The sequence below is a fragment of the Pseudopipra pipra genome, chromosome 16, assembly GCF_036250125.1.
Source record: "Pseudopipra pipra isolate bDixPip1 chromosome 16, bDixPip1.hap1, whole genome shotgun sequence".
Lineage (NCBI taxonomy): Eukaryota > Metazoa > Chordata > Aves > Passeriformes > Pipridae > Pseudopipra > Pseudopipra pipra.
In genome coordinates, this window is record NC_087564.1 from 15,833,686 (window position 1) to 15,852,705 (window position 19,020).

The 19,020-nt window shown below is 52.1% G+C and overlaps 2 protein-coding genes across 8 annotated transcripts; one reads left to right on the forward strand and one right to left on the reverse strand.

Moving 5' to 3' along the window:
* Positions 1-162: 162 nt before the first annotated feature.
* On the forward strand, positions 163-9,943 carry E4F1 (E4F transcription factor 1). Of its 2 annotated transcripts, none has more exons than XM_064673430.1 (14): positions 163-452; positions 755-894; positions 1,021-1,117; positions 1,792-1,997; positions 2,205-2,325; positions 2,597-2,749; positions 3,233-3,399; positions 3,862-4,080; positions 4,377-4,482; positions 4,819-5,036; positions 6,007-6,205; positions 6,953-7,113; positions 7,897-7,959; positions 8,883-9,943. In XM_064673430.1, exons 1-14 carry the CDS (start codon positions 335-337, stop codon positions 9,228-9,230), a joined length of 2,316 nt encoding a protein of 771 aa, XP_064529500.1. In that variant the 5' UTR covers positions 163-334; the 3' UTR covers positions 9,231-9,943. The 2 variants fall into 2 exon arrangements, with proteins under 2 accessions (XP_064529500.1, XP_064529501.1); XM_064673431.1 differs by having other exon boundaries at positions 164-452; positions 3,865-4,080.
* A 423-nt stretch (positions 9,944-10,366) lies between these two features.
* ZDHHC4 (zinc finger DHHC-type palmitoyltransferase 4) lies at positions 10,367-19,020 on the reverse strand. Of its 6 annotated transcripts, none has more exons than XM_064673440.1 (7): positions 18,997-19,020; positions 17,529-17,659; positions 14,994-15,079; positions 13,692-13,870; positions 13,471-13,596; positions 12,433-12,677; positions 10,367-11,150 (listed from the first exon to the last, which is right to left on the reverse strand). In XM_064673440.1, exons 2-7 carry the CDS (start codon positions 17,649-17,651, stop codon positions 10,866-10,868), a joined length of 1,044 nt encoding a protein of 347 aa, XP_064529510.1. In that variant the 5' UTR covers positions 17,652-17,659; positions 18,997-19,020; the 3' UTR covers positions 10,367-10,865. The 6 variants fall into 6 exon arrangements, with proteins under 6 accessions (XP_064529510.1, XP_064529508.1, XP_064529509.1 ...); XM_064673438.1 differs by lacking the exon at positions 18,997-19,020 and adding an exon at positions 18,454-18,562; XM_064673439.1 differs by lacking the exon at positions 18,997-19,020 and adding an exon at positions 18,424-18,546.

Below are 19,020 nucleotides of genomic sequence, written 5' to 3' on the forward strand. Positions count from 1 at the left end.
TCTCCGAGGGCCCGCTCCCCACGCGCTGCCATTGGCCAGGGCCACGCGGTGCCGGCGGGCTCTGCGGGGCTCGTTAGGTAACGCGCTGGGTAACTCCGTGGTAACTCGTTGGTAACCCCCTGGTAATCCGGCAGTAGCTCGCCAGGCTCCGCTTCGCCGGCTCACGGCGCTCAGAGGTTGCCATAGGGCGCGCGGGGACCGTGCCCCGACAACGCCCACAGGCCCCGGAACTCCCGCGCCGCGGGACGCGTTCCCTGCCGAGCCCCGTCCCGTTGTTATGACGACACGGCCGTAAAGCCGCCATCTTGCGGCGCGTTGCGACACGGGGGCCGCGATGGCAACGGGTGCGGGGCCGGCGGCGCTTACGGCAGCACCGGCCGGGCCGGGTCGGGCCGCGGCCCCCGCAGGTCCCGCCGCGCTCCTCGGCCTCCCGCCGCCCTTCGCCGAGCAAGGTACCGCCCGCGCACCGCCCCCGCCCGCCAGCTGAGGGGCGGCCCGGCCGCGCCGGTGCTGCCAGCGGGGTGGGGGGCCCGTGTGCCCCCCTCGAGGCCGCCCCGCTCCCCTCCCACCTCCCGGGCCTGGCAGAGCGGCGGCTGTCGGTGTGTCAGGCTGCCCAGGCGGGTGCGGGGTGTCCCTCTCCGGGGGTGATCTGGGACGGCCCCGCCGGAGCGGGGGGACAGCAGTGACCCGCTGCGGTCCCGCCTGGCCCGGTGGCTCCATGTGCCGGCGCCACTGACGGAGCTTTCCCCCGCAGACGAGGATGACGTGCACAAGTGCGGGCGCTGCCAGGCCGAGTTCAGCTCCCTGCAGGAGTTCGTGCAGCACAAGCTGCAGAAGGGCTGCCAGCGCCCTCCCGACGCGCTCGCCGGGCTCCTCGGCCAGGAAGGACAAAAGGTGACAGCGGCTGCTCCGCGCCGGGGCTGCACATAACTGGGATGCAGTGGCCTGGTGGGTTGGAGGGGGGTAACTGTGTTTAAAGAAAGCAAAACCTACCTGCTGAGACGGTCCGTGTGCCAGCAGGAGGTTCCTGCTGTCGAGGAGTCCATCACTGTCGCCCACATTGTCGTTGAAGCCTCTTCCATAGCAGAGGAGATCAGCAGTGCCTCGACCATCGTAGGTGAGCTCAGAGGGGCTGCCTTTGCCCCCCAGGGAGTTTGGAACCTGATACCTCGTCCTTGTCCTCCTCTGGTGGGTTTGGGTTGTGGTTGGTCTGTGGCACTTCTGTGGCACTGCAGTTTGGGGCTGGGTGTTCCCTCAGAGCTATGAGAGGCATTCCCAGGTCAGCTTTGCCATTCTCTGCTTTAGGATCAGGGAATAGAAACCCAGGTTTGGGTTGGAAAGCTCAGCCAGCCCCACCCCTTACCACGGGCAGGGACACCTTCCACTAGCCCAGGTTGCTCCAAGCCCCGTCCAACCTGGCCTTGGACACTTCCAGGGATCCAGGGGCAGCCCCAGCTTCTCTGGGCAACCTGTGCCAGGGCCCAACCACCCTCACAGGGAACAACTTCCTTCTAACATCCAACCTAAATCTGACTTCTTTCAGCTTAATTAGTGCGAACAATTAACAGAAATTAGAGTTATAAGTTAATGCAAATTAGATATAAAGCTCCATTCCAGGAGTGCCCACTTTAATACTTACACTGCAATAACTAGGGGGTTGCAAAGGCTTGAGCTGCAGATTTAAAGTGCCTTTTTCCCTTCTTTCTGCACGAAATGCTGGAACAGTGACTTGTTTGTTGGGTAAAGCTCTATCCTGTAAAGAACCCAAGTGTCTCCCCACCCTTTTCCCAGGCAGTGGGCACATCAAAGAAGTCATTGTAGCAGGAGACCATGTCTTTGAGAACGCAGACGGGCCCGTGGACGGGGAGGTGGGTGAGGAGCAGGGCAGCCCCGAGGAGCAGGAGCAGGACGTTCCCAGCGAGCTGGTCAAGGTGAAGCTGCAGGTGAACAAGGAGGGGCGATACGTGTGTGGGCTGTGCCAGAAGACATTCAAAACTGTGAGTATCATCTCTGCTCGTGGGACTTAGTCAGGGAGTTGTCAGCTAAGAGATCTCAAAAAGAATGAGAATGAGCTTCTCTGCTGCCTGCTACACTTTTCCCACAGGGAAGTTCTGCTTTCGCAAGGAGCGTTGTTGTTCTCTGTAGTTGAAATATAGAACCCTGAAACCATTTGGAAAATGTCTTAAAGGAAATTCTTTCCCTAGGCCAGCATCCTCAAAGCTCACATGATCACTCACAGCAGTAGGAAGGACTATGAGTGTAAACTCTGTGGAACTTCCTTTAGGACAAAGGGGTCTCTGATCCGACACCACCGGCGGCACACTGGTAAGGGCTCTCCAAATAAGAGTTCCTCATTGCTGGAGCTGTGTGTGATTATCTATTTGCCTTCCAGTGGAATTTCTTGTGCTTTCCACCTTCTGCTGAGCTGAGGCCATTGAGCTCCCCAGTACTTGGGGTACTGGGAGGCAGTGGAAGGTTCTGGGATAAGCACAGCCGGTGTGCTGTAGGAAGCTGGACATGTTTTTCCAGCAGCCTGACACACAGAGCTGATCCTGGCAGGGCGTAATGATGTTGTTTTGATTCTTGTCATTTCCAGATGAAAGACCTTACAAATGCAAGAAATGCGGGAAAAGCTTCCGAGAATCAGGAGCTTTGACTCGGCACCTTAAATCTCTGACACCTTGCACCGAAAAGATTCGCTTCAACATGACCAAAGAAATAGTTGTCAACAAAGAGGATTTGCCATCAGGTCAGTGATGCTGGCAGGACCTGCCTTGTGTCTGATAAAGCCAAACCCTCCTGCACTTGGAATATAAATTCCTTCTGGCACAGGTTGCCCAGAGAAGCTGTGGCTGCCCCATCCCTGGAAGTGTCCAAGGCCAGGTTGGACAGGGATTGGAGCAACCTGGGCTAGGGGAAGGTGTCCCTGCCCATGGCAGGGGGTGGAATGGGATGATCTTTAAGGTCCCTTCCAACACAAACCGTTCCTGGAATCTCATTTATGAAAAAAACCCCCAAATTCTGTGGTATTCACTTTATATTCTTTATACAGAAAAAGTAATTTATAGAGAAAAACTCTTACCCCGAAGTGCTTGTAACCAGGCATTGACTGAGGAATGTGTGAGAAGCTGGTTAACAAGCACTCACTGTTCTGAGGCAGATGTTTTGTAGGGCCCATGGAGCTGAGGGGTGGCTCTTCCCCACGAGGTTCACTGTGCTGCTTCCCCTGCAGGCTCATGCAGCTCCAACACAGACACGGTCTCATCGATAGCCAGCGAGTCCATCGAGGCCTCCCCCGTCATCCACCTCGTGACAGATGCAAAGGGAAACGTTCTCCATGAAGTCCATGTCCAGATGCAGGAACTTCCTGTGGTGGATGGAAAACCCCTGGACCCAGACGTGAGTGTCGTTTCTTTTAAACACCCTTTGTGTGTTTTGTGCAAAGGATGTTTCACCTCATGAACAAAATCTTCATGGGTCCTCAGAATAAATCTGAGTGTGGGAATTAAGTGGTTAATTAGGTTCTTTTCCACATGGGCAGGCACTGTTCTCTGTCCTGGGCCCTTCTACTGCTGAGCTGAGCACTGTGTAGATTATAGGGGTGTGGAGGATGAGAGGATGTTTTTGTTGACCATTCCCTGCTACGAGACTGTGGTAGGAGCAAAGGCTTGTCATCCCTTGGCTTTTCAGAGTACAGATCCACCTCGTGTTCCTCCCCAGCCCAAGATATTCCCTGGTTGATCTTTCAACCCTGTAGCACAGCATTAGACACCCCACGGAGTGTGACTGTCACAGCAGTGTTGCTGTAAGAAAGGGCAAACCGTGGATTTGCTGTGCCAAACTTCCTGTTTGTTCCTTCAGCAGTCGCATCCTGAGGAGCTGCCCTGTGAGGGGGAAGTGAACAGTGAGAATCTGCTGAGGCAGGCCATGAGGAATTCGGGAATTGTGATTGAGAGAGTTGCTGTGGAGGAGGTGCAGAAGCCGGATGAACCTGCTGGAGCTGCTCCAGAACTAGAAGTAGTGGAAGTAGAAGAGGAGCCGTGTGGAGAACAGTGTGTTAAATTAGAAGAAGCAGAGTCTGTATGTTTGTATTCCATAAATAGTCTATTTTTTAATCTTCCTTGCCTGTATTTGGTTGTGGGGAGCACTGTTGGCCTCACTCCCCTGTGTTGTCCTCACATGTCTCTCTGGTGCCTGGGGCTTTGTGTCCATTTTTATAGTTACACTTTTCATGTGTGATTTAAGTGCAGTGTCTCTCAGCAACAGAGATCTCTTTCTTGTCAAAGCTGGAGTATTTAAATGGGAATTTGGGTAGCAATCCTTACATTGCACACCAGTACAAGCAAAGAGAAGCTTTACCATTTTCTCTCCAATAGGCGCCTGTAGAAAGAACCAACGGGTACAAACGGTACATTTGCCCTCACTGTAACGAAGCCTTCAGTGAAACTGCTGCCCTGGAGACACACATCAAAAGTCACACAGGTAAAGCTGTGCTGGTGCAGTTGTCTGACACGTGCCATGGCTCACAGAGCCACTTCTGACCAGAATTCATGTATGAATGAGATAAAGTTCAAGAAGCACAAGGACCTGCTGCAGAGGGTCCTGCTGCAGGGGGTTGGACTGGGTGATCTCCAGAGGTCCCTTCCAACCCCAGCTATTCTGGGATTCTATGAAAGCCCACACATGCAGATGAAAATACAATTCCTCTCCTTGCCTGGGTTAGTTTTTGGTCAGAATTTAGTTACAGCCTGTGCTGGATCCTTGCTGCTGCTGCTGGTTGTCCTGGACCAACCACAGGTTTTCTTTCTGTCTCTCTAGAGTACAAACCTTTCAAGTGTGAGGAGTGTGGCAAAGAGTTCACGAAGGCCTACCTGCTGAAGAAGCACCAGGAGGTGCATGTGAACGAGCGGCGGTTCCGCTGCGGGGAGTGTGGGAAGCTCTACAAGACCATCGCCCACGTGAAGGGGCACCGGCGGGTGCACTCGGACGAGCGGCCCTACCCCTGCCCCAAGTGTGGCAAGCGCTACAAGACCAAGGTGTGTCCCCCTCCCAGCAGCCTGGCCTCCAGACTGCCCTTCCCAGAGCCAGGGCCTGGGAGAGCTTAGGAGGCTTCACTCCTGAAAGAGCAAATGCCACCTGCCTCTTACGTGATGCCCAGAGAAGTTGTAGCTGTGCCACCCCTGGAAGTGTCCAAGGCCAGGTTGGACGGGGCTTGGAGCAACCTGGGCCAGTGGAAGGTGTCCCTGCCCATGGCAGGGGGGTAGGACTGGATGAGCTTTAAGGTCTCTTCCAACCCAAACCATTCTGGCATTCTATGATGTGAAACACCAAAAAGAGGTTTTGGTTTAGTGGGCAAAAGGAGGACAGTCTTCATAAAACTGTCTCATTTCTGAAGAAACTCTTCTTTCATGTGTGGAACAAATATGGAATAACAGTATGTCCTGGTTCCAGCCAGGACAGGGTTAATTTTTGCAGTAGCCAGGAGAGGCATGGCTAGGACAGAGGTTATTCTGTACCACCCATGTCACTGCTGGGGGTAGTGGAGGGGAGTCTCTTCTGGGCAGAAGGGGTTCCTTTGGGCTGAGAAAACAGTGGTGGATGGAGCCGTCCAGTGTTGTCTGTTATTGGGAGGTTTTTATGGAAATCATTCATTTTTTCTTGCACCCTCTTCCATTGGTATTGTTGCTGTTACTGTTCGTTTTCTTATCTCATTGCTGTTTCCAGTAAATTGTTCTTACCTCAACCCACAAGCTTCCCCTTTTGTGCCTCCCCCCTCCCCATCCCATTGCAGAGGGAGGGGGAATGAGCGGCTCACGCTTTGGAGAGTCTCAGTGGGAGCACTAAATTGGGGAGTGCTGTCCCTAAACCACGACACAGCAAAACCAATCCCTGTGTCCTACGCGAGAGCTCCTAAAAACATTGAGCCTCCCCCCGGCAGCTGAAATCCCTCCCCCGTGAGTTTGCCGTGCCCCTCAGGAGCCCTCCCCTTGTTCCCCGTGTGTGCAGAACGCGCAGCAGGTGCATTTCCGCACGCACCTGGAGGACAAGCCGTACGTGTGCCAGTTCTGCAGCCGGGGGTTCCGGGAGAAGGGCTCCCTGGTGCGCCACATCCGCCACCACACCGGAGAGAAGCCCTTCAAGTGCTACAAGTGCGGGCGCGGCTTCGCCGAGCACGGGACGCTCAACAGGCACCTCCGCACCAAAGGTGAGCTCCGGGGCTGGGGAGGGGGCTGGCTGGGCTTTGGACAAGCTGCTCTTTGGCTGAGAGGGAATGATCCTTGGGGTGGATGTGCCCTGTGTCCGTGTGTGCATCAGGAGATGCCTGGAGATGGTCACATCAGCCTGGAGAATGTTGTGTGGAGAGCTCCCAACAGTCCTTCCAGTATCTGAAGGGGCCTATGAGTTCTGTGGGGAAAATGTCTTGAGTAAAGTTCTCACAGATAATCTCGTTTGATGGGATTAGTTGCACTGGACCTGCTGCTCCTTTAGCTCCTAAGCACGGATTTCCAGACTCCTTCAGGTAGTGCTGACTGTGTATTTAGTTTTCAAGGAACAATACAAGTTTACTTGAGGGGAAAAAGAAGTTTCCTAGGAGATACTGAAATGCATCAGCAGAAAAGAACAGTGACTTAAAATATACCCAAACTCTTCCTGCAGGTTCTTTACAGACAGCTTTTGAAATCCTGTGTGGTTTTATCATCTGAATTTAGCTGTGTACTTTTTGGTATTGCACTGGAGAACAGCTCTGCTTGAGGCTCAGTTGCCTGGTGTCACACAGGGCTTTCCTAGGCTGTTCCTTGGCCTGGTGTGCTGAGAGCCTCTTGTGTGACACTGGCTACTTGTCTGTGGCATCCCATGAAGAGGCCTCATTGGTGCTGTGTAGCACCTTCCAGGTACTATCTGAGATGGCCATGAAAAGTGATGTTTTTCTGGCACTTTGGGAATTTTCCAGGTGGCTGCCTCGTTGCTATGAAAGAGGTGGAAGAAGTGATGGTGTCTGAGGAGAGTCAGTCAGCCGACAACTTGGCGGCCACGGTGCTTTCGGAGGATCCCCACACTGTGCTGGTGGAGTTCTCCTCGGTGGTGGCCGACACTCAGGAGTACATCATCGAGGTGAGAGGGGGCAAACGGCTGCTCCTGCGGGATTTAGCACAGGATTTGCTCAGGAAAACTGCAGCTGTACATGTTCCTCCTCCAGGCTCTCAGGAGAAGGTAAAACAGGACCACCCCTGCCTGCAGGGCCCTGGGAGTCAGTAGGATTAACCTGCTTTGGAAGGAAAGCACTTGGAGCTTTCCTCACCCTCCAGAGGTGCTGTGTGTGACGTGGGCAGGAAAAGCAGAACACAGGGCAGGCTGACAGTGCCTCAGCAGGAGGCTGAGTCAGGAAACTTCTGACACACCGGATTTTATGGCCTCACAAACTCATTTCAACTTTCCCTATTCTCTTCTCCCATTTCTGTTTAGCTTGTTTTGTCCCAGATAGTCTCTGTTGTTTCTATCAGAGGCTGCCAAAAGCAATGAATTATGTATTTCACTTTCTCCCTCTCCATGACACAGAGCCAGTTCTTATCCAAGCAGGATAACAGAGCTCAGTTATTGAGTTCCTTTAGTGCTGCCATAGTTTTTCTCCAATAGGAGAAAAATTTGCTGCTTGGCCAAATCCTGCTGAGAGAGGTGGTTCTCTTCCAGTTATTTGTGAATATTTTGCATTAATTTTAAGTAGCTCCTGATAATGGAATTTGGAGGGAATGTCCTGGAGGTCTCTTTGGAGTAGCTACTGCATCATGGGGGGGGACAGAAAGACTTGTGTGAAAAATCTTAGTGAATTATATTTTGGTAACAAAGGATTTTTTTGGAACAACCTAAAAAGGGAATCCTCTCATTTTGTCTTTCAAGACTTCTACTGAAGACATGGAGACCAGTGAAGCTACTGAAATAATAGAGGGAACAAGACATGAGGTAAAGCAGCAACACAAACTGTGATGTTGGGGCCTTGATGTAGATGAAATGAGTCAGTTTTAGTGGCTGAGAGTCATGTTAAGTAAGCCCAGCTTCAAATCATTCATTTACCTACCTGGAAGAGAGCTGGAGGAGGACTTTGGACAAGGGCCTGGAGTGACAGGAAAAAAGGGAATGGCTTCCTACTGCCAGAGGGCAGAGCTGGATGGCATATTGGGAAGAAATCCTTCCCTGTGAGGGTGAGGAGGCCCTGGCACAGGTTGCCCAGGGAAGCTGTGGCTGCCCCTGGATCCCTGGAAGTGTCCAAGGCCAGGTTGGACAGGGCTTGGAGCAGCCTGGTCTAGTGGAAGGTGTCCCTGCCCATGGCAGGGGGTGGAATGAGATGGGCTTAAAGTTCCCTTCCACCCCAAACCAGTCTGGCATTCTCTGACTCCACGTCTGTAGCTCTGCAGACCTGAAAACACAATGTGGCTCATTGTGGGTTTGATAGCCCCAGACCCTCTCAGGGATGGTGATCTGGTGGCTTCAGACACAAGAGCAGAGCTGCAGGCTGGGTAAATTGTACAGTAACTCTCTACCCTTGGGGAAGTGATCCTCTAAGGCATTCCTGAATGCTGGAAACAAGGGCTGCTGCAGAGTCAGACCCGGCTCAGCTCCTGAATTGATTCCATTAGTTTAAAAGTTTGGGTGTGGACTGCTGAGGCTTTTCTACAAACAGTACTTTGACTTTCTGTAGGAAGCACTGTACTAGTGACCCACCTTCAGTGCCGTGAGGGTGAGGGGTTGCAGAGTGCTGGGGTGATGAGCACTCCCAGCAGGAGGAGGCTGGCTGGCTGTGCAGCGCCGCGGCCGCCACGCTCCTCCAGCACCAACCATCGCTGCTCCCGGTGACCACAGCCGGCCTCTGCCTTGCTCCCCCGCAGGTCGACAGCCACATCATGAAGGTGGTGCAGCAGATCGTGAACCAGGCGAGCTCGGGCCACCAGATCATCGTGCAGAACGTCACCGTGGCCGAGGGCGCCGGCGCCGCCGCGGACGCCGCCGACACCATCACCATCGCCACCCCCGAGAGCCTGACGGAGCAGGTGGCCATGACCTTGGCCTCGGCCATCGGGGACGGGGCCGTGCTCGCCGCCGACGGCGCCGTCGCCGCCCAGGAGGCCACGGTGACCATGGTGGCGTCCGAGGACATCGAGATCATGGAGCACGCGGGCGAGTTCGTCATCGCCGCGCAGGAGGGGGAGCTGGAGGTGCAGACTGTCATCGTGTAGGGCACGGAGAGCCGGCTGGGGGGCCCAGCCCGGGGCACTGGGGCAGCCCTGACCTGCCCCCGGCGGGAGAACGCGCTGGAGGGAGGTGGCCTGGCGGGATAGGACAGGCCTGGGACAGGGTGGGATGGGCCCGAGGTGCTCCCAGTTTAAAACAAGCACCAGGGGATAAACCCTCTGCATGGTCACACGGGGAAGGGACTGACAGGCCACAGGGGACGCTCACTGCTGGGTACAGCAGCCTCAAATTAAGGAGGATCCTTTGGGAATCAGTTCCCTCTGCCCCCAGGACAGCAGTGGTCTGGTTTTTAGAAGGATTCAGAAAGTGTGGGGTCTCACAAGAGACTATTTAATCATATGCATTTAAAACAAGTGGAGAAAACCAAACCTAAGGAATTGTGGGGTGTGTTGAGCACCACTCAAACACTCTCATGCCTTTAACCTCACTCCTTCAGGCCTCCCAAGGCATGGTACTGCAGTATTTCTCTTTTATTTGATATCCTGGACAAGTAGCCTTACGTACTGGTCTCTGAATGCATCCTTGTACCCTGCAATGCCAGCCAGGCTGCTCTGAGAGCCAGTCTGGGGGCTGGAAAGCCATATTGTATAGGAATTTGGGGTTTTTTTAAACCATATATGGATTTTTAATTGCATATTGTACAGATTCAGCATGTAAATAAATACATTTTTGAAAATAAAATTATTTAAAGTTCTTACTATATTTTTTTTTCTAATTTCTGCTCTATTATCACACAAACAGAAGAATTTCTGGAAGGAGAAAGACAAGGGGGCATTTATATCATGCTTAAGAAGTGGGGGACTAATCACTGCTGTGCTTTGATGTGGCCTGGTCAGTGACTGCAGGGGGGCAGCCCTGGAAACTGCAACTTCCCCAGCAGCAAAGTGCCCAAAATACAGAGAAATGCCTAAAATCAAACAATGGAATAAAGATGGGAAATGCCAGAAGGATTAAGTCTGGAATCTGTATGTCCAGAGCTCGGTATCAAATCTGTGATACCCTTCTCTGTCCAGAGATGGGTATGAGGATGCAGTCCAGACTTTCCCATTTTCACAATTTTCAGGCTGAAATGGCATCTCATTGTGAGGGAGCTGAAAACAGGGATCAAGGAAGAGACAGGTAAAGAGATGCAGCACTTTAATGTCCTTCCTGAAATTAAGGTGCTCCACATTAGTACAAAATCTGCAGCAGAACATGGTCTCTGTAGGTTAAGATCCTGTCAATAACCATCTTTTTTCCAGTTAAATACATACAGCCTGTTGTACTGTTACAGTAATGGGTTAATCATTTCCCACACAAAGATACTCACAAAAGGTGCAGCTTCCTCAAAATTCACAGCAGCTCTGTGTTGGCCCTTCCCAGAGAGGAACATTCACTGCAGGAAGATGGACCAAACCAGCCTCTCCATCCCAGGAAATTCCCACTGGTCCCTGTATCCTGCAGACAGGACTGAGCTGAACCTCAGAGACCTCACAGAGGGAGGGATCTTAACCTTGCTCTGCTGGGGCACCATCAACCCGAGTTCTGCAGTAATCTTGGTCCAAAAGCTGTTTGGGGCATCCAAACCCACTGCTGGAATAAAAATCTTACCAAAAAAGTTTAAAGATGCACAAATATCTTCATGTTTTCTTCTTCCTTTCCAGTGCTGTAGGAGGCCTAAAGATTTCCTTTAAATTCCTCCAGACTCCTTTAGAATAAATGTTTTTGTAGACAACTTGTCTGTCAGGGGGCTGTGATGAGACATGGTGGGACACCCCAAATCTTCTGGATTTACACCATTCGTTGGTGGTTTGGTTGGTGAAGGCCAAGTACAGACTGAAAGCACTGTATCCACCCAGGACGAGTGTGAGCAGGATAACAAACCCCAGCATGAAGACAATCCTAGGGAAAGTCAAGAAAAGGTGCTGCAAGGAAAGAGAGAAATAACTTAGTTAAAAAACTGGAGGATTAAATCACATGGCCATTGTAAAACCCCAGCTGGAATGAACATCCATGTGCACATGGAGCTGTGGGGAAGCCCCAGGAACAAGGTCCCAGCCCCGACCCCCACCCAGCTCAGCAAGGGTCCATTCCTCAAGAAACGGCCTCAAGTTGCACCAGGAGAGGTTTAGGTTGGATATTAGGGAAAATTTGTTCACAGAAAAGGTTGCAAAGCATTGTCACAGCTGCCCAGGGCAGGGGGGGAGTCCCCATCCCTGGAAGTGTTCAAAAATCGTGTGGATGTGGCACCTGGGGACGTGGGTTAGTGGTGAACAGAGCTGAGGTGCTGCTTGATGGTTGGACTTGATGATCTTAAAGTTGTTTTCCACCCTTAACAATTCCATGGTTCTACCTGAACCTCTGAGCAGAGCATGCAGAGTTCCAGACGTGTATTTTCTCCCAAGCCCTGCTAATATGTGGGAGGATTTTCTACACCCATCTATTTCCAACTGTTTGTGTTTGGAGTTTTGCTTGTTTGTTTTTTGTTGTTGTTTTACTTCATAAAACATTTACACAAATCATCTGAAAACAAACTGCCAAATGAAGGGGCAACAATCTGGTACAACTTTGGGTTTTGCTGACATGATACAGTTTAAGCAGCTCTTTTCTGAGTCAAATCCCACTCCTGGGGAGTGGTAATGGCATTGCTCAAACACTTCCTGACCAGGATCCTTTTGTAAGAGTCCAAGGCTGAAACATCTGCTGTCCAGGATGAGGAAAAGATAAAGCACTTGGTACTTATCACCTCACTGCCACACTACAGGGATGAGGGGACTGAGATAAAAATCACTCAAGTGCTAGAGAGACTCACAGTCACCCTCTGCTTGCATGTGAGAGAAAATATTCCCAGTATCTAAATTCCAGGGTAGTGGGTCCTGCTTTAACATCTCCCTGAGGATGTCAAGGATTGTCAGCTGTTTCCTAAATGTTACTGCAGTAGGAGGCCATGGAATGTAAGTTCATTCTCTGTGAACCAGGTCTGCTGAGTGACAGATACTGGAGACAGAAGTCCAAAGAACAGGAGAGCACAACCAAGTGCCGTGAGAAAAATCCCCCATTTTTCAGGTGTTCTGCCACGGCAGCTTTCCAAACCTAATCAGCTGTGCAAAGCTGCTAAAACTCCCAGGATGGGAACAGCCTGCAGGGAGCGGGGAAAGATTCCCGACAGCGAAGAGCGAGGCCAAACTTTCCATAGCATCAACTCACCTGGACGAGGAAGGGAATCTCCACGGGGTGCTCCTGGCCCTGGGCATCCAGGTAAGTGCTGTGCAGGAGGTTGGAGAGCTGCACCACGTGGCTGAGGAAGGACAGGGTGATGGCAGCGAGGGCAGTGGCCGTGGCCGTCAGGGACAGCAGGTAGAGCAGGAACCAGGCGGCGTTGGAGGCCCCCACGCAGTTGTTGAGCCACACACAGTGGTGGTCGAAGCGATGCACGCACGTCCCACACACACCTGGGGGCAGGGACACCACAGCAGCCTGGTCACGGGGCTGCCAAGGAACCAGGTTGATTTTTACACACTCTGGGATAGCTTTCAACCCGAAAATATGTGAGGATGATGGTCGGGATTTAGGTGACAGCTTCTGAGCCAAAGAAATTAGTTACAGATACACATCATAAGAAAAATCACGTGTCCCCCTCTCCTCTTTTATTCACCAAGGCCACAGCTCCAAGGCTTTGGCTTCCCTGACAGAACTGCACAGCAAAGCACCTGAAAGGTAGAGATTGTAGCTCCCACCTCTATTTTAGATAACAGCAAACTCTCTGGCTGAAAAGGAGGTGGTGGACTCCTCCTCCCTGGAAGTGTCCAAGGCCAGGTTGGACAGGGCTTGGAGCAACCTGGGATAGTGAAAGGTGTCCCTCCCCATGGCAGGGGGTTGGAACAAGATGGTCTTTAAAGTCTTTCCAACCCACACCATCCCAGGATTCTATGATTCTGTGAAACACAAAATCCTGAACTTATGTCTTGACAGGTGATAATTTGTCATTTAACTTCCAGCTGCTCAAAAACTTGGCTGTTCCTGACCCTGAATTAGACCATCAGAACTGGTAATTTCTGTGAGAAGAAACAGCAACAAAGCAGCTCCAGGGCTGGGCAAATGCAGCTGTGAGCTGGGACCCCAGGAAAACAAGCACAGCCCTGTGTGCACTGAGCTCATCACAGAACAGCTGTAGTGTGAACTGCAGCTCCTGGTGCAGGATTCCTTTGGGAAAGGATCACTTCTCAGGGAAGCTCAGGCCCTTACTGCAGTGCTTGGACCTGGCTGGCTTCTCCATGGTGCACGTGGGGCACACGGTGCCTCTCTGGAACATCACACCATCATAAGCATAAACCTTAACCAGGGATGCATGGTTGGATTTTGTTATTATACCTGCCAAAGAAACAAGGAAAAGAGTGAAAAAAAGAGGTTTTTATAGAATTTCCAAGGTTGGTTTTCAAACAGCTCCAGCACGAGCATGAGCTTACCAGGATTGGCCCGGGAGCAGAGCAGGAAGCAGCCCATGTTCCCAGCCAGCAGCAGGTAGGGCAGGAGGAGGAGGAGGAGGTGGAATTGCAGCTCCCAGCAGTACCCAAACACTTCCCAGGTGTATTCCCCAAACACTGCAGCCTGCAAGGCTATGTGCAGGACAACAAACAAACAGCTCCTGGAACAGAAAGGGGACAGTCTATTTAATACTCAGCATCCTGATTAACGGGTCAAGTACACTCAGAGGTGATCAAAGACTTTCCAAATGCAAGGAGACACCTCTTTTAGGTTTTCAGGCCAGCATGGATTGCACATTAATAGTGTTTTCTCCATCCACTGGCTTCTCTTTCTCTTCTTCCCACATACACTCCTTTAAATATGCCAGTTAAATTCACTGCATTATTTCCACGCCCTTTGGATTTTTCTTCCCTGTCAGTACAAAGTCTCATAATCACTTTGCTGCTGACAAAACATGCCACAGTAACAGGCCATAAAACATTCTGCCAGAAGACATTTGCTGCTCTGACAGCAAAGAAAACTCCAGTAAACAATTTCAAAAACACTGTAGTAATATGAGCAGCTGCATGAAGTAAGAGTGGCAGGAGGCTGGCAGAGGTGGACAGCACGGGGGGTCCCAGTGCCCCCAGCAATCTGACAGTGTCACCTCTCTGTCCCAGGCTGGGTCACAGCAGAGGATCTGCAAAACAGGCAGCACAACAAGCCCAGCACTCACAGCACAGCTGGAGATGTTACACCCTGAAGTGTCTGTCACACTGGAGCTCCTGTCTCCAGGGAAAAGGGATTTAAATGATTCCTGAGGTACCAGAGTTTACAGACCCTACAAAATCCACCTGAATCCAGCAGGCTGCACTTTGGCAGCTGGGCAGCTTCCCTTGAGCCACCTGGACATCCAGGCTGCTGGACTAAGACTAATGGGATTTGAGGGAGAGGAAGGAGCCTGAGAGTCTGTCTGACTCCATCTGCAGCTGCCACAGAGGCCGTGGTAATTCCTGTGGGGATGCAGCTCCCACCAGTGCGAGCAACATCTGTTACTGAGCCACATTATCTTCATTTGTCAATATGCTCAAATGTTTCAGGGCACCACCTTCTAAACAACGAGCAAGGAAGAGAGAGACAACAGCGTGGCAAACCTTAAAGGGAACCTGTAACCCCTGACAAACATCCCTAACGAAGAGGGAGCATCTCAGGATAATACTGAAAGCTCTGATGGTGGCAGGAGAGCCCAACAGCAACCACAAATATTAGTGAAAAATAACACCAAAGGCAGGAAAGGGCAATACCTGGTGTGGAAGAGCCTGTGCAGTGCCCCGTGTGCCACCCTGTGTGCCACCCTCTGCAGCTGGGTGGGGATCACCAGCGAGAGCACCTGAGGGAAATGGAGACACTGTGTTACCTGAACTGCACATCACCTCTGCCTTGGGCAAGCTCAAATTTAAACACGAGCCCCCAGCCCCTCAGTTCTGTGTTTGTACTGTCACAGCACCGGGGAGGAGTCTCATTTTCAGGAGCATCTGAGCTCCTCATCACAGAACCAAGGTTGGAAGAGACCTTCAAGATCATCCAGCCCAACCATAACACACAGTCATAGAATCACTGAGGCTGGAAAAGCCCTCCCAGCCCATGGAGTCCCCCCTGTGCCTCATCCCCCCCTTTTCCCCCAGCCCAGAGCACTGAGTGCCACGGCCAGTCATTCCCTGGACACCTCCAGGGATGGAGACTCCACCACCTCCCTGGGCAGTTCCAATTCCACACTTTCCATGAGGAAAGGGCAGAGGCAGGCATGCTGCTGGGGTTCCACATTCCTTGGAGCCCAAACAAACGTATCTGGGTTAATGTGTGAAAGTTCTAAGGAGCTTAGGGTGGGTGTAGGCTGGGCACTAGTTAAGCAGGGGATAGAACTGAGCAATTCCCCAGCTACAATATGCTCCATCAGGCCATCTGACAGATCAAGTGAAGATAAGCAAAGGGATAAAGCCTGCTGGCCTCCAGAAAAAGAAAAAAAACCCCACAATCCAACCAAACCCCCAAAAATCTGGTTTCTTCAACTGGTCTGATCCAGCCTGATGGCTCCATGTCTAATTGCCCCTTCAAGCACGGTCCAACGTGCTGAGGGAGGACCTGCCTGTGAGGGAGGACCTGCCTGTGAGGGAGGACCTGCCTGTGAGGGAGGACCTGCCTGTGCTCATGGGTGAATCCCCAGCCATGGCCTGTGTCTGTGCCTGTCTCTGCTCCGAGCCCACACATCTCTATAGCAACACACAGCTCCTGGAGGAGGAATTAGAGCAGCTGAGCCTATTTCTGGCTGACATGGAAAGAAAATATGCAGCGAGAGCTTCCTGCCTCAGATGTGAAAGACCAGGAGGCAAAAAGCATATGTGGAGTTGAGAGGATGCTAAATATTTTGGTGATAACTGGTGCGTCTCGTCTCAGCGGTCCAAGGGGCAAGTGTTTGTAACAAGAGGCTTTTCAAAGCCTGCTGCCAGAGGAGACACAACCCAGCAGGAAAGCACCCTGAATGCAACCTCAGCAGCCTTCCAGGCTTATACACTTCATTATTTACATACTTACATTATTTACATTCATCAATTACAGCTAGAAGTGAAACTAAAATATTGTCCAGAGAAACTATTTAATCACAGAACCATGGAATGTCCTGAGTTGGAAGGGACCCGGGAGGGTCATCCAAGTCCAACTCCTGGCCCTGCACAGGACACCCCAACAACCCCACCCTGCCCCTGGGAGCGTTGTCCAAACTCCTGTTGAGCTCTGGCAGGTTTGGGGCCATGACCTCTGCCCTGGGGAGCCTGTTCAGGTAAAGTATTGATTGTATTCACATGGATTTACTTCATATGTACAAATATCAATTAATTTCCTCCAGACAGTGGCTCCACACCACAGCAGTATTTTAATTCCTGCTTGTTAAACCTTTCTATTAAGAAATGGGGGAAAATAATCAATTTCTCTGCACAGTGTGTCCATAAACCACGATCGAGTATAATACTAGTAATGAAAATCAAAGTCTGTCTGAACTCCTGTGAACAGCATTAAATATAATCTACAAGTGAAGTGATAATTCTCTCATCATTTCCCTTCCAGGAGTACTACAGCTTTTTTTCCCTTTTCATTCAGACACAGCCCAACAGACAGAAAAACAAGCTGGTGCTTTTCCAATTCTCCGTTTTGACAATAAAATGCCAATTCTTAATCCTCTTTTAAAACTCTTCATTCCTCCCTCTTTCTTAGCCTATAACAGCCTGCAGCACTAGTACACACATTAAAGAGCTTCCCCTAAAATATTTGCCACCAGTTATAATTCTCTATTTTAATCCTTAAACCTCCCCCATCTTTTTCCCCTCAAATGACAGCAACAAATAACATAAAACTGAAAATTCCCGGGGCCTGATTATTATTTAATTTCTCATGTTGTGGTGTCACAGAAAAGGTGCTTCCAGCATTTTGAGGAGTTCCATCCTCACCCCCACCTCAGACAGGCACAGGCAGGGACAGGAGCTGTGAGACTCAAATGGTTTTTTACTACCTGCTTGGGCAGGATTTAAACACCTGAAAGGAAGTTTATTTCTATTTCAGCCCCACTTCCTTGAGAGCAGTTGTCAAAACAAGATGAAATATGAAATATACTATATTATCACTCTAACCACATACACTGGCATTTTTTAGGGAGCAGAAATAAAGCAGTCACACTAATTTAACACAATGAAGCAGGGCAGACCACCAGACCAGGAGATGATTGTTCCTCTGGAAGCTCAGTGCTTTACCTGGCAGCTCATTCATTGCCTGGAAGGCCAGTTCTTTACCTGGTTTGCCCTGGTGACACTCCTTGCGAGGAAACTCTCCTTCCTTCCCGAGCAGAGGCAGAGCAGAGCAGTGACAAGGAGCACAAAGCACAGGTAAACCAAGAAGAGTGTCAGGAAGTCCATCCCAAGCCCTGGAACGAAAGAGAAGCAGCTGTGAGAGCCCCCCAGGGCTGGGTCCCTGCAGCAGGGCCTGGTATTCACCAACCCCGGGAATGGAGCAGCCCCAGCCCAGGCAGCACATCCCAGTCCCTCCACCAGCACATCCCAGTCCCTCCACCAGCAGATCCCAGTCCCCTCCACCAGCAGATCCCAGTCCCCTCCACCAGCAGATCCCAGTCCCCTCCACCAGCAGATCCCAGTCCCCTCCACCAGCAGATCCCAGTCCCCTCCACCAGCAGATCCCAGTCCCCTCCACCAGCAGATCCCAGTCCCCTCCACCAGCACATCCCAGTCCCCTCCACCAGTGCACAGGACTGAGGTCAAGCTTTTTAGTATTTCTGGGAGGGCCAAGACAGATTCACAGAATCCTTCAGGTTGGAATCTTCCAGCCCATGGAGTCCCCCCTGTGCCCCATCCCCACCTTGTCACCCAGCCCTAAGTGTCATGTCCAGTCATTCCTTAGACACCTTCAGGGGTGGGGACTCCACCACCTCCCTGGGCAGCCCCTTCCAGTGTTTAACAACCCTTTCCATGAAGAAATTTCCCCCAGTATCCAACCTAAACCTCCTCCGGCATAGCTTGAGGCCGTTTCCCCTCGTCCTGTCCCTTGTTCCCTGGGAGCAGAACCCGACCCCCACCTGGCTCCCCCTCCTGTCTCCCCTGGCATCCCCCCCGAGCCTCCTTTTCTCCAGGCTGAGCCCCCCCAGCTCCCTCAGCCGCTCCTGGTGCTCCAGACCCTTCCCCAGCTCCGTTCCCTTCCCCGCACACGCTCCAGCCCCGGGGGGATCCCGGGGGATCCCGGCACCGCGGAGCTCCCGCCCGGTCCGCGCCGTCCAGCCCTGCGGAAGGGCCCTTCCCAGCTTCTCCAGCGGCTTCCAGCGGCTTCCAGCGCCCTCCCGCGCCCCGGCGGCCCCGCAGGGACCGTTCCCGGAGCGGCCCCAGCGAGGAACCAGCGCTCGGCTCCGGAGGGGCCGGGGGAGGAGGGTTAAAGCCGCGAAAGTGTGAATTAAACGACTTTATAACCCCAGCGCTCTCGCGGCCCCGGGCAGTTACCGGGGGAGTCCCGAGCAGCCGATGCGCTGCTTCCTTCTCCCCAGAGGGTCCGTGGCGCTGCCCTGGCCCTTCCTTCATCATGCCTTAGGAACTTCCAGTAATTCCTTCAGTTTTGTGGCCTTTGTCGAAATGTCTAAAGCAAAATCCTCGTGCCTTATCAGAGCTCTGAGCACCACGTTCCCTTCTCACCCGGAGCCTCCTCACCCTGCCCCGTTGCAGCTGAGGTGGGTTTGCTCCAGCACCTGCTGGATCTCACCTGGGGCCGGGATGAGGTGGGAAA

Bases quoted from the DNA above. Each gene is read 5' to 3' on its own strand.
- E4F1 (XM_064673430.1), top strand. From the start codon at position 335: ATGGCAACGGGTGCGGGGCCGGCGGCGCTTACGGCAGCACCGGCCGGG. The intron at 1,118-1,791 runs GTGAGCTCAGAG...CCCTTTTCCCAG, and splicing joins CAGTGCCTCGACCATCGTAG to GCAGTGGGCACATCAAAGAA. The intron at 7,114-7,896 runs GTGAGAGGGGGC...TTGTCTTTCAAG, and splicing joins CTCAGGAGTACATCATCGAG to ACTTCTACTGAAGACATGGA.
- ZDHHC4 (XM_064673440.1), bottom strand. From the start codon at position 17,651: ATGGACTTCCTGACACTCTTCTTGGTTTACCTGTGCTTTGTGCTCCTT. The intron at 13,871-14,993 runs GTATTGCCCTTT...TTTCTGTTCCAG, and splicing joins CACAGGCTCTTCCACACCAG to GAGCTGTTTGTTTGTTGTCC. The intron at 12,678-13,470 runs GTAAGGGCCTGA...CCCTGCCCCCAG, and splicing joins AGCCAGGTCCAAGCACTGCA to GTGTGTGTGGGACGTGCGTG.